General features: G+C 30.6%; 1 protein-coding gene across 2 annotated transcripts; it reads left to right on the top strand.

Annotated features, from left to right (window-relative positions):
* Positions 1-3,067: 3,067 nt before the first annotated feature.
* LOC131064499 (short-chain dehydrogenase reductase 2a-like) lies at positions 3,068-5,945 on the top strand. Of its 2 annotated transcripts, XM_059209445.1 has the most exons (3): positions 3,068-3,190; positions 3,445-4,250; positions 5,061-5,945. In XM_059209445.1, the coding sequence occupies exon 2, from the start codon at positions 3,659-3,661 to the stop codon at positions 4,238-4,240; it is 582 nt and encodes a 193-aa protein (XP_059065428.1). In that variant the 5' UTR covers positions 3,068-3,190; positions 3,445-3,658; the 3' UTR covers positions 4,241-4,250; positions 5,061-5,945. The 2 variants fall into 2 exon arrangements, with proteins under 2 accessions (XP_059065428.1, XP_059065427.1); XM_059209444.1 differs by lacking the exon at positions 5,061-5,945 and having other exon boundaries at positions 3,445-4,287.
* Positions 5,946-13,586: the final 7,641 nt, after the last annotated feature.

Below are 13,586 nucleotides of genomic sequence, written 5' to 3'. Positions count from 1 at the left end.
TCACCATGAACAAATACACATTTTGAATGCTAACAAACATAAGTGAAATAATAAATTTAAATTATTTTTGTTAATTTTTTTTATTGGACTTTCAAAAGGCACTCATTATCTTGCCTAATTTTTACTCTATTTTATTCATTTGATCTTCACTCTTTAATATATATAATTTTCCCACTTAGATATTTTGGATCAATGTCAGATGAGAGAGTTAAAAGATAAAAATGGTTAAACTTGTAGATCAAGATAGGTTAAAAAGGTAGATAAGAAGAGGTGGTACATAGTTCAAAGAAGGTGAAAAAGGAAAAAAAGAAATCAAAAAAGTAAAAGGCATCAATAGCACATATCAGAAGCATAAGTAAAATTAAGCTATAAATTAACTACTAAATAATGAAACAAATAAATGTAAATAATGTAACAAAGGAAGGCAAAAAAATATATATAAAAATGAAACTATAACTTTGTTTACCAGATATATATTTTGACTTTGTTTACTTGAGTTGTTATTATAGTCTTATCTTCTTGTTTTCTTCTTAATAGTGAGTTAACTAGTTATTAAAAAAATTAATTTGAACCAATCACAAACAAATTTTAACTTTTCATTTTTTCAATCTTTTTATTTACCAAAGTCTAATTGTACAATTTTTAACATTATAAATTAGGAAAATTATTTTTCTATACACTTATTGGCTAAATACAATTTAGCTGGGATTTTTAGGAAATCCAAAATAATTAGTTTAAGTGGCAACTATATAGTTAGAAATATATATAAATTTAGGAAAAATTAAACTTTCTTTATTTTTGGTGCATTTTATATTGCTATATGTATTATAGATATTTTATAGAGGGAAATATATATAGAATTTTATAATGTTATATTATTTTAATAATATATTATTATAACATAAAGTTATGTTATAATAAAATAAATTGATTTGTTATTTTTAGTTACAGTTTTCTTTTTTGAATTAATATGTTTAAAACTAATTATACTTTTATACATAAATTTAATTATATTAAAATTACAATGAATTTAAAAAATTATTACTATTGTTAGTACTATTGTTAGTACTTATCGTTAGGCAATTGTTTTTCCAGCTAACTAGTTATTAAAAATGTTAATGTGAACCAATCACAAACAAGTTTTTATTTTTAAGAGAAAATTATGAAGAAAAAAAAACTTAAATATTTATATTTTCAGATTAATATAATAATACAAATTAAAATAACAATTTACTAACTATAATTTAATAATGATAAAATGATAATATACTAATAATATAAAATAGTATATTAATAACAATGCAATTTTAATTATTACAATAGAAAATTGTTTATTATATTATCTTTGGTGTTCCGAAGATTTAAAATGGGATTATAGGGTTAGGGTTTAAGTAGTATTAAGGTTATGGTTAATATTATGATTAGAATTAATGTGTTATGCACAAAATATAAAACAAAATAAATTAAATTAAACAATATATTAGCTACAATTAATAAATTACTATTTCAACTGGCCACTATGTGGTACTTGTTCAAGTTGTATTTGTCTCTTTCTCCCTTCTATTTTCTTTGGTCTTCTTTCCTTCTTTTTGATTTGGCTCTCTTTTTCTATTTCTATCTTTATACTTATATTTCTATATTATTTTTCCCACACACATGTAAACATATGTATACATACATGCATGCATGCATGCATGTATGTATGTGTATGTATGTAGACACACACACATTGTAAAATAAGAATACACAATTACTATAATGAAGTTTCATTTTCATTTTAGTTCTTATATAATTTGTCTTCCTTCTCTCTATAATTTTTTATAAAAACTTTTGTATTTTTGAAAAAAAATATCTTTATTTTTTTAATTTTCTTTATTTTTAGTTATTTATTCTTTTATTCATGTACTTATATTTTTGTAATCTTTTAATTATATTATTGTTCCCATTTTTATACTTTCATTAATGAGTGTCTAATAAAACTTAATTATTTTTGTTTATGTAATGTGTGTCACTTTTTATTATCATACATATTTAAAAATTGATAAAATTTATATGAATAATTATGAAGTATCATTTGTTTCTTATGATTCATATACAACATTGATAAAGTTTATATATAATTTTTGAAAACTTAAAAATTTTACATTATTTTAATCTCAAATTTACAAAAGAACAATTAATTAAAATTATTTAAATCCATATAAGTTTCATCTATTTAAGTGAGCAAATTACACAAATTAAAGAGTGGAATTAAACATAAAAAACAGAGTAGAAAGTATGCAAGATTATGTAAATATTATGGTAAGGGCTGTTTTATTCACTTAAAATGAAAATAAATTTAGAAATTTAGTTTGGAGGAAAGTGAGTGGAGTTTTAAATGTTTGATATGTTTGTACTCAAGAAAACGTGTGACATCAATAAGCACCCGTGAGTTTTTGTTTTTTCTGCTACTAGTCTGGCAAACAGACCTGTGGGACTCTCTCTACTGCAGATGGGGATGCATGGGACATGGATGCTCCCCGCCATTTTGGTACTTTGGATACCCAGTGCCCTTTCAAAACTTCCCTGTACGAGCACAGTCCGCTATTTTGGCTACTATTTTACGCACTTTCTGTGGTGTGAGGAAGTTTTCGCTGACAGCAATAACAGCTGTCAAAAACTTTAGGCAGAATAGAGTTTTGATGTGAAGACTGCTAATGACTCATATATTCCAATTCAGTGAAAAGACAGAACTTGTCGAGAGAAACGTGGAAGTGGCGTGTACCTTTAAACTCTTGTACCTCGAGAGAAACGTGGAAGTGGCGTGTACCTTTAATTTATCCGTGGATGTCTGAAAGTGGACAATTCAAGCCATCCCAATGCAAATCTTAAACAGTATGCAATGAATCTACCTAATAACAGTCGGAATGTAAAACGTGGAAATGAGAAAGCTTGAACACAAACGTAGGACATATCACACGAAAATAATTGATTGAAATTAAATAATTAAATTTTAATAAATCATGTGATAAATAAAGAGAGTAGTCGATTATTAAAAAACAAATTGAAAACAATCAATTAAATTTAAAGAAAAAAACCCAAATTCCAGAGAACTTCCCTATAAAGCCTATACTTGGGAAGATATTATTCAAGGGTATTTTCTAGCTCGAGAAATGTCTACGAGAGAGGTCACAGCTGCTCTCTGAAGAAGGTTTTACTTTCCTTAAACATTCCTCTCTCTTTTAATGTAATCTGATTTAGATTTGTTGTTTTCTGAAAGCTTTAATCTTTATTGTTTATTAAGCAAAATCTATGCTGATTTTACACTCTAAACAGCTCTTTCTGTCAGCGCATTCCATGTTTTCCTTGCATAAGCACATAAAACAGATACTGGGAACTCTCATGAGTTAATTTTTTTCAATGTCTATTTGCTTTAAAAAGTGTAATTATTCTGTGCAACTGTAGACTGCAAGGCAAGGTTGCAATAATCACAGGCGGGTCAAGAGGCATTGGAGAGGCTACCGCTCGGCTATTCACAAATCATGGAGCAAAAGTCATAATTGCAGACATTGCAGATGGTGCTGGTATAAAGTTGGCGGAATCCCTTTCTCCCTGGGCGACATATATCCACTGTGACGTAAGCAAGGAGCAAGATGTAAGCGCGACATTGGATTTGGCCATGCACAAGCACGGAAAACTGGATATAATGTTTAATAACGCGGGAGTTGTCGGCACGCAGAAAGGGAGCGTGGCAGAGATTGATATCCAGGATTTCGAGCAAGTGATGAATGTCAATGTAAAAGGAGTAATAAACGGTATTAAGCACGCAGCCCGCGTTATGATCCCCAACAGAAAGGGCAGCATTATATCTACAGCTAGTATTGCAGGAATAGCAGGAGGATTTACTCCTTATGCTTACACTGCTTCCAAGCATGCGGTTATTGGGCTGACAAAGAACGGTGCCGCAGAGTTGGGGAAATGTGGAATACGCGTGAATTGTATTTCTCCAGCAGCAATCCCCACAGATCTGGTATTGAATTATGTGGGAGTGAACCCTTCACCAGAGGCAAAGACCAAGCTGGAGACGGCGATTGAGGTTGTAGCCCCCTTAAGGGAAGCCAATCTTAGACCAGAGGATATTGCGGAGGCTGCTTTGTATCTGGCCAGTGAGGATTCCAAATATGTGAGCGGTCACAACATGGTGCTGGATGGGGGAAGATCAGTCGTATTAGAGGAAACTGCAGTGTTTGGAAAGTACTAAAGTACTAAAGGTAAAAATACTAAAGATGAAAAGGTCCCAGTTTGTCAGTTCATTGATTCATAATTTTAATGTTAATTTGTACTATTAAACTTTAAAAAAAAATCTAGATGCATTTGTATAATCTATATTTAATTAAATAATATATTATTCTTTAAATAAATAAATAATTTGAAAAAATAAGAAATGAAATTAAATATTTATATTATAACAATATTAAGTTAGGATAGTACAAATTATATGAAAGAAGTACAACCCATCTTAATAAATATTTATATAGACAAGCTCATTCTATTCTATGTACATCAAGGAGTTACATGCTATGACCCTTTAACTTAAATTTTAAAGTTTATATAATTCAACTAATTAATAAAGATGATTTTAATATTTTAATTTATTGATCTCCATATCCTGTGGTTTGCAATAAAATTTATTGAGTTATGGAATATTAAAGTTTGAAAATGATCAATTAAAGTTTGAAAATGATTTTTGATCAATATTAAAATATAAGCTTTACCAAGTTTTGGCTTTAGTAGAGGATTTGATTTTAAGTATAAAGGAAGATGTGTGTCTTATGTGAAATACAATTAACAAAATTAGAATATTAAATTTATTGAACGTTAATTAGAATATGAAGTGAAACACGATCTATTTAGAGCAGTATTTATTTTCTAATTAAATAGACAAAAATATGCAATATATGGTAAAATAAAATTATTAAAAATTAATTAAACCATAGACTATATATGTGGGCCAAGCCCACCTGAATTTAATTCTTCTCACTATTTTTTGGTTGGTTAATTTTTCGTCTCTACTTTTTCAGCGGCCCCACCATGCACAAGCATTTATTATCATTTCTTACGAACCTACAGGAGGTTTGCGCGTTGCCAATTTCAACAAATGGAGTACTTTGATCTCAGTGACAACCTCACATTCTCACCTCAATATCAAAAAAATTTGACAGCCAAAACCGTTACAGATTTTTTCTCCTCACAATTATCACCGTTACTCTGTTCCGCCTGGTACATAGAATATTCAACAACATCCTTGGCAGGGCCTACGCCTTGGCTGCTCTTTCCTTTCTTCGGCTTGGAAATCGCTGCTCTCTCAACAAGTGCCGGGTTCGAAGGAAGAGCCGGTAAATAACACCTCCCAAATTTGACCTCTGCTCAATTAGGTCAACACTCAAATGCATCTGCTACTACAGGGCAAGGGGACACTGCCAATCGCCCCTAAAATTCACATTCTCGTCCTTGCATGATAAAAAATCTCTGGATTTTTCGATTTTTCGAGGCAATTTCTCAAACAGCTCTAAGGCTTCCACATTTTGCATACATGTCAACCAGGGTAGTGGCGATGACATCATCTTACAAAATTCCTCTATCCGTTGTGCTTTAATGGATGTCTATACCCTATTCCAAAGCTCCCATTTCCACATAGGCAGGGAGGATGCTTCAACACTTTGCATACATCTACCAAGGCAGTTGCAACTACAACATCTAATAATCTTCCTCTATCCTTTATGCTTTGATGGATGTCCATACCCTATCTCAAAGCTGTCATTTTTACACAGGCAGGAAGGATGCTGACAAATGTTGTATAATATGACTTTACGCCTGCCAGTCACATTCGTTTGAAAGTTTATAAAGCCTTTTCAACACATCCATTCTGTGTATCCTACAATAATGCCATTCCATGAGATCACATTTTTATTAGGCATTATGTCAAACAATTCATATGCCTTTATGTATGCTTCCACATTTTGTAAGATATCTATAAAAGCATTCATAACTACAACATTAGATGAAAAATCACTTTTTAATATTCTTTGATGTATGTTCATTTCCCGTTTCAAAGCTCCCACATTGCCGCAAGCTAATATAATACTGGTAAAGTTTATGGAGACTAGTGTTACACTTGTGAATTGCATTTGCTTAAAACTTTCAAAGGCCTTTTCAACATACCCATTTTGACCATTCAGTGTAGATCCTGCCACCATTGTGGTCCATGAGACAACATTTTTTTGAGGTATTTTATTAAACAGTTCGGGCGCCTTGTATATCCTTCCACATTTTGCATACATATGTACCAGTACATTTGAAACTATATCGTCTAACAAAAATCTGCTCTCCATTATGTTAATTTCTATAACCCAACAACAAATTAATTGTTCAACAAATATCACAAAAAAGAAACAATCTAATTTGTAACAATTAATACATTGAGCTAATTAACAATAATGAATAGCGGAAGCAAATTCATACGAAACCAATCACACAAACACAGTTAACACCGATATACCCAGGAAACCTCAATATGGGGAAAAACCTGCATATGTTGAATCTTATATTTAGCTTCAAGAGCCAACTTTCCTTTCAAATACCATCCTAGTTGCTACAACAATTTTACATATATAACTTTCTTGATGAAAACATCAACTATGCAAGAGAATAGAAACTTTCATCACACAACACAACCTAAGAGAAACACTCCTTGCATGACGCAAACTGTAACTTTCCTTACATGAAGTGAGAGAAAAGAAACTCGCCTTACATAATTCAAACTATCCACACATAAAACCATTCTTAGAAATAACCTCACAACTCTAGGAAACATTCTATTTACAAAATAGAAAATATCCTCTTGCTGAACATACAACATGAGTTGCACTTAAGCAACTTCCATAAACACACCTTCCAAACAATAGAAAATCAACACTCCCTCTTAGAGAGGAAGGTGTTCTGCACAACACTCATCTTATCCTTCAAAAATACAAACTTACTCTTCATCAAATCCTTCATTCTGATATCTACTATTTGCCCATCCGTAAAAATATATTGTAACTTGACTGAAGGATCTTGCTCTTGATCAAAGAACCGAGATGGAAGTTTCTGAATCCATACATAATCACATGTAGCCATATTGGTTGCCATATTCTTGGCCTCTACAGAACTCAGTGTAGCTGACATCTGTTTCCTATTGTACCAAGAGACAACTCCTGATCCCAAACTGAAACAACGCCCTGAAGTGCTCTTCTTGTTAGTTGTACTGTCTGCCCAATTGGCATCGGTGAACCCCTCAAGCTTCACTCCATCCTACTAGATCAACTATGCCTCAGAGATACCTTGAAGGAATTGAAAACTGAATACTAAAGAAATCCGTGATACAAAAACTTGACTTCATATTCAGAGTTTACAGCTCTAATACCACGTTAATTTCTATAACCGAACAATAGATTAATTGTTCAACAAATATCACATAATTTTTTTTTTGATTTGTAACAATTAATACACTGAGTTAATTAAGAATACTAAATAGTGAAAGCAATTCACAAGAAACCAATCACACAAACACAGTTAACACCGATATACCAAGGAAACCCCAATATGGGAAAAAAACCTACAAATGTTGAGTCTTCTATTCAGCTTCAAGAGTAAAATTTCCTTTCAAATACCATCCTAGTTGCTATAGAAATTTTACATATATAGCCTTCTTGATGAAAACATCAACTATGCAAGAGAATAGAAACTTTCCTCACATGGCACAATCTAAGAAAAACATTCCTTACATGATGCAAACTGGAACTTTCCTTACATGAAGTGAGAGAAAAGAAACTCGCCTTACATAACTCAAATTATCCACACATCAAACTGTTCTTGGTAATAACCTCACAACTCTAGGAAACATTCTATTTACAAAATAGAAAATATCTTCTTGTTGAACATCCAACATGAGCTGCACTTAAGCAACTTCCACAAACACACCTTCAAAACTACAAAAAACTCAATACATTATGTGTTGATGGATGTCCAAACCCTATTATAAAGCTCTTAGTTTGACACAGGCTTGGAGTGCATTGAGAAAGGTGAAATTACAAGAGAGGACATCTCCCTCAGTCACTAGGTTAAACACATGGAATGCATCAACTAAACTTATGCACTTGTCAAACATGTGTATTAGTGTATTACATAAAATTTTGTTGGTGGTAAACTTATGTTTTGATGTGAGAATGAGTTTGCTTACCCTTTTCAAGGGCTTTCTTGGAAATATAGGTATGCAATAGTAGAAGAGTTTACTCAGTTGTTGTGTGTAATAAAATGGATGTGTAGCACGTCCTTTAGTCACCTTTCTCTACATAATGCTCTGAGATTGAGATTGAGATTGAGATTGAAATAAGCAGTCATCTTTCTCTACATAATGCTCTAAGATTGAGATTGATATTGAAATAAGCAGTGGATAGAAATAATATTGACATTGCATCATTATAATTGAAGTGTTAGAAATGTGTGTTTTTATTCAATTTAGATCTGACATAGTAGCAATATAACACTCCCGCTATGTTTGCACTCATAAATGGTTTTATGCCATTTACATATTTCTTTTTACCAAGGATCATGATGTTGATAAGAAACAAACACTATGGGAACGAGCAAGGTAAATTTTCTTTGGCATCTTAAATTTGGGTATTTGTTTTTTATTTTACCTATAGAGAAAAAAGGATTGGTGTTCTAGATCCATGCATGTGCTTTAAAAACAAACATCTGGACAACTTCAAATTTCTCTGCGTTTGGGAATTTTCAACCTATTAAAAAAATTGTTTCACCTGGAATTCCCAAAAAATTATGTAGCAAACCAATGCTAGAATACAAGATGTTGGAAACAGAAGTAGCAGAACTTTACCACAACAATTTTAATGTTCTGATCCCTCAAAATCCCTTTTCAAGTAATCAATGACATAACTCAAGATTTTGTATGAATTTTTCATTCCACATCTCTAATGATCAAGTTGGAAGGACAAGAAAATCATCCATGAAATTCACTAAAATGTGAGACTGGAAATGGTGTAGATCACTTATCTAGCTTAGCTTCTCTTCATTTCTTTAGATCTATTGCTTATGATAAAATTGGGTTTTTTGGGCATGAAAGAATCAAACATGTGTCAATGATAGTTTGGATCATTTACTTTTCTACAACTAAAACATTGCTTGCAAGTCCATTCCAAATGGTTCCTTTGGATAACTAGGTGGGAAAGGACCTTTCCTAATAGTCACCATGATAGGTGGGAATTATACTGAACATAATATTTTTAATTTAAAAAAATTGTATTATAAGATTAATATTAACATTATATTAATGTCATATGATTATTATTATTATAAATGTAAAAATAATTTTAATTATATAGTAATTTAATTATAATCTTAACTGAATTCTAACTATAATCTTAATCTCAACTCTAATACTAATTCTAATTGTTAATATAATCTTAATCTTAACTACAACATCATTTCTAATTCAACTTCATCGAATTGAAATGAATGAGTGATCTAAAACTCAATGAAATCCTATTTTCACATGATACAAATGTCAAAGATTGTCAATAATAATTCCAAAACCCCAAAAAAATTACAAACACTAACACAGAGGATGCTAGGGAAAAGACTCATTGTCATGTACTCCAAACGTGGGCAAAAAAGCTCTAAAAACACTCATGAAAAAATAAAGCATGATTTAGGCAAGTGGGCCAATCAAATTTATTTTAAAGGTTAAATAAATAAATAAAAGTAAAAAAACAACTCACTTTACAACTTTGTTGTAAAATTAATTTTTTTATGCTTAATGTATTACAGGCGAGTCTCCAAACAGATTTCATAGTTTCAAATTAATTTGCATTCTTAGATTTGCATATTTTAAAATCACTTCATTTACATTATAAATAATTTACACTAATAAATACAAGTTTTAAGCTTTGATTTTGTACCCTCCAACATTTTATTTAAAATATATTTAACTATTAATGTAACCATTGCACCTTCTTTTGATATAAATGCTAGTATATAAATAAATCGACCTGATGAAAAGCTTTGAACAAAGAAAAAGCCCTGACATTCATAGGCTTTCCCACATTTCGAATGTCTAGGGTTCAAAACCTCGGTGGATTACCAATTCGAATGAAGTTTTAAAAGTTGATCCATTCCCAGTTGGATATCAACCCTGCCTAAACTTGTGATGGCTAGTACTGCCTAAAGTTACGATGGAAGGAGAAAGTGAGAAAGTTAGAAAGATGCTAGGATGACCATTACTATTATGCGTCTTAGTGATGGTGTGACTGTTTGTATTGGCTGCACTGCCGCTATAAGAAAAGTTGTAACAAAGGGCAAATCGTCTTCAACGTCGTCATCATTAGGCTGTAAAGAAGCCATGATCACTTGACCAAGGTGCTGAGCGGTAGCTTCGAAAATTTTCTACAAACTTCTAGTATTCTTTTTCAACTTGAAAATTTCTAATGTCAGAAATACAGCATGAGACAACATTCGAGTGTGGTTCTCTCAATTAAATAGTTTATCGGCTAAACATCGAAGACTAGCTAAATTTTCAAAGAGGCAATAAGATCCAATTTATATGAAATCAAATTGGTCTACTATAAAACTTTATAAAGCCAAAAAAAATTAGGTGCTAGCTTCTAACGATTTTTCGTTTTAATGGAGTTTTTTTTTTTTTGTAGAGATAGAGGTAAAGAAATAATATGTCACCAATGATATAATTGTTGGCAGAGATTTGTTTATAAAATTTCTACGTACAATGATATGTAATATGTTGATTATCCTTAAGGTTATAGATAACAATGTCTCCTGTCTTGAAGGTAAAAATTTATATAAGAAATTATGGTTAACATTAAGTATATCTATTTAGTTATATAGGAATTTATTAATTCTATCATTTAGTAATTAATCATGATATTTCAAAGTTTTGAATCTATTTGAATAGTTAATTGATCGAATATATATTTTAAAATTTTAAAACATACACATAGAAATGTGAGCCAAAAGAAAATTAAAAGTTTTCATTATTTTCTTGAAATCATTCCTTTTATATGTATATAATGTTGTATAAAATGTACCAAATGTAATTTTTTTCAATTTTTTGTGAGAAACTAAAAAGTGTCAGCAAAAAAATTATAAATGAGTTTTCTTTTTTGAAAAATAAATATACTATAAAAATGTATTGAAGGACAACACCTTAATGTAGTTAAATTGTTTTTAAAAAGTACATGATTAGAAAGGTGACAAAATATTGATCTAGTCTTTACCCTTTTTCAAAAGTAATATCTAGAAATGTGATCTCTATTTCAGAACACACTTGACATTTACTTTTTTTCATGTTTTATGCAAAACACTTCTTTAGACACCTTACATATAGCTCTAAGTTCAATGTTAAGGGTGGTATTCCAATGTAACTTCAAATAAAACACATGTGCATTATAATGTGCACATATTGTAAATTATAAAAAATCCAACACACAATCATTTTTTCTTTTTTTTTCTTTCAAGATTCTTATAATATGAACATGCTATAACATACTCATATTATAATGCACTAGTATTATGGGTTAGAATTTTCAATCCATAATGTTAGTGCAATATATTATGTTGTATGACCTTGTGCACTTACCTATAAACCACAATGAAAGATTCAAACTATTATCAAGCTTAGAGTAGGAACTATTAACCACAATTATTCATGACAACGAAAAATAGGAATAAACATCATTGAGTCCCCTATACTCATTTTAATGTATGACTTGGCATTTTCAAATATTCAGTTTTAGCTAAATCTTTTAGAATTGTAGGAATCAATCTTGCAGCAAAATAATGTGCATGGGAAATGAATTTGAATTAAGCATGATTCTATCCCAGAGGCTAAACCAAAACAATAATTGTGTTAAAGACATGACAATGAATGAAACCCAAAATGATGAATAAATAAAACCTAAATTAAGCAAACGGAAATGTAATAAAAATCTAATATATAATGAAACAAAATCAAAACATACATAAAAGGTATGGAAAATATAAAAAATTGATAAAAAAGTGTTAGCCAATGAAAAATATTTATAATCTAATAGAAATCCAAAAAATACATGCTTAAAAATAAACGAGTTGAAGAAGAAAAGGAATTCCAAAATGTTAAAATATTAGAAATATATATATTTTATAAAAGTTATAAAATTTATTAAAATCCATTTTTTGAAGTTTCAAATCATTTGAAATACAATCAAAGCATTGTCTTCTACGATTTCAGATTCTTTTATGTTCAACAAAATTTCTCTATTGAATTCATTCATAATTATTTCACTAGCATACCAAAACTTTTTAACTCTTACCTTCTTAAAATCTTTAATTATTTTGAACACAAATACTTAGAATACATTGATATCACAATAAAATATAAGCCCTCCTCACATTCAATGCCGAATGGAGACGTCTTAGTTGATACGAAAGATAAAAGAAAACGCAGGAAACATACCAAATGAAAGTTAATATGTCCCATCTCTGTCAATCCACCATCGATTGTCGATGATATCTCTGTAGACTCCATATGCTATAAAATACTATAAATTTGCACAAATTTTAAAACCATTCAGGATGTCTATTTATACTGGAGTTATCATTCATTATAAATAAATACGATGAAGTGCAGCTTAACAAAACTACTAAATTATGGAGTAAGAAATGGACAGCTATTGTAAGTTGTGTCTCATTTTGAATCTTACATATCGAAAGAATTTGTAAAAATTCTAAAGCTATTCAGATGTCTATTTAGATTTGGAGTTATCATTAATTACAAATAGATACGATGAACTGCAGCTTCATAAAACTACAAAATTATGGAGTTAAGAAATGGACTCGGCTATTTTAACTTCTGTCTCATTTTGAGTTGAGCATATCCAAAACAATAAATAGATTTAACGTGAGCCTTTCAAACTTATATCCGCCGTCCCAACTTTTGTGTTTATATCAAGTTCCTGGTGCATCTCGTTTTCTCCACCACCCTTTGCGTCTGTCCTTTCTATCAACAAATGGCTGTAAAAGTCTTGTAGTTGAGATACGGCAGAATCTTCTATCTCCAGTTCGTCGAAGTGAATGTAGTTAAGTGCTACAGAATATAAATATCATCATACGTAGGCAAATTTGGCTCCATCGGCATGCTCAAGGCGATAAGCTTGTTGGTATGAATGAGGTTGTGGGTCAGAAGAGCTTTAATCAGAAGGACCTGTGCAATAAAAAGCGTTACCTAATCCCAAGTTCAAAAGGTTTCTTTATCCATTTTACAGTCTGGCAGATTTAATCCTGGGGAGAGATGTCTTGTGGCGCAGCTGCTAATCTGGTGAGAAGGTAGTTGCTTCATCCTTTACTTTTTCCTGATGATCCAGATCGTTAATCTTTTCATGCTTCATTGCCAGTCAATTTGGTTGTTCATAAGTTTTGATTATATTAGTAAAAGCTCAACAATTCTGAGTTATAGAATAATCCTGACCATTCACTTTAATTGTCATTCAATTTGCAAG

Source organism: Cryptomeria japonica, chromosome 7 (genome assembly GCF_030272615.1).
Source record: "Cryptomeria japonica chromosome 7, Sugi_1.0, whole genome shotgun sequence".
NCBI lineage: Eukaryota > Viridiplantae > Streptophyta > Pinopsida > Cupressales > Cupressaceae > Cryptomeria > Cryptomeria japonica.
This window is presented reverse-complemented; position numbering and strand designations above follow the sequence as displayed.

Excerpts from the sequence above, each read along its gene's own strand:
- LOC131064499 (XM_059209445.1), top strand. The coding sequence starts at position 3,659 with ATGCACAAGCACGGAAAACTGGATATAATGTTTAATAACGCGGGAGTT.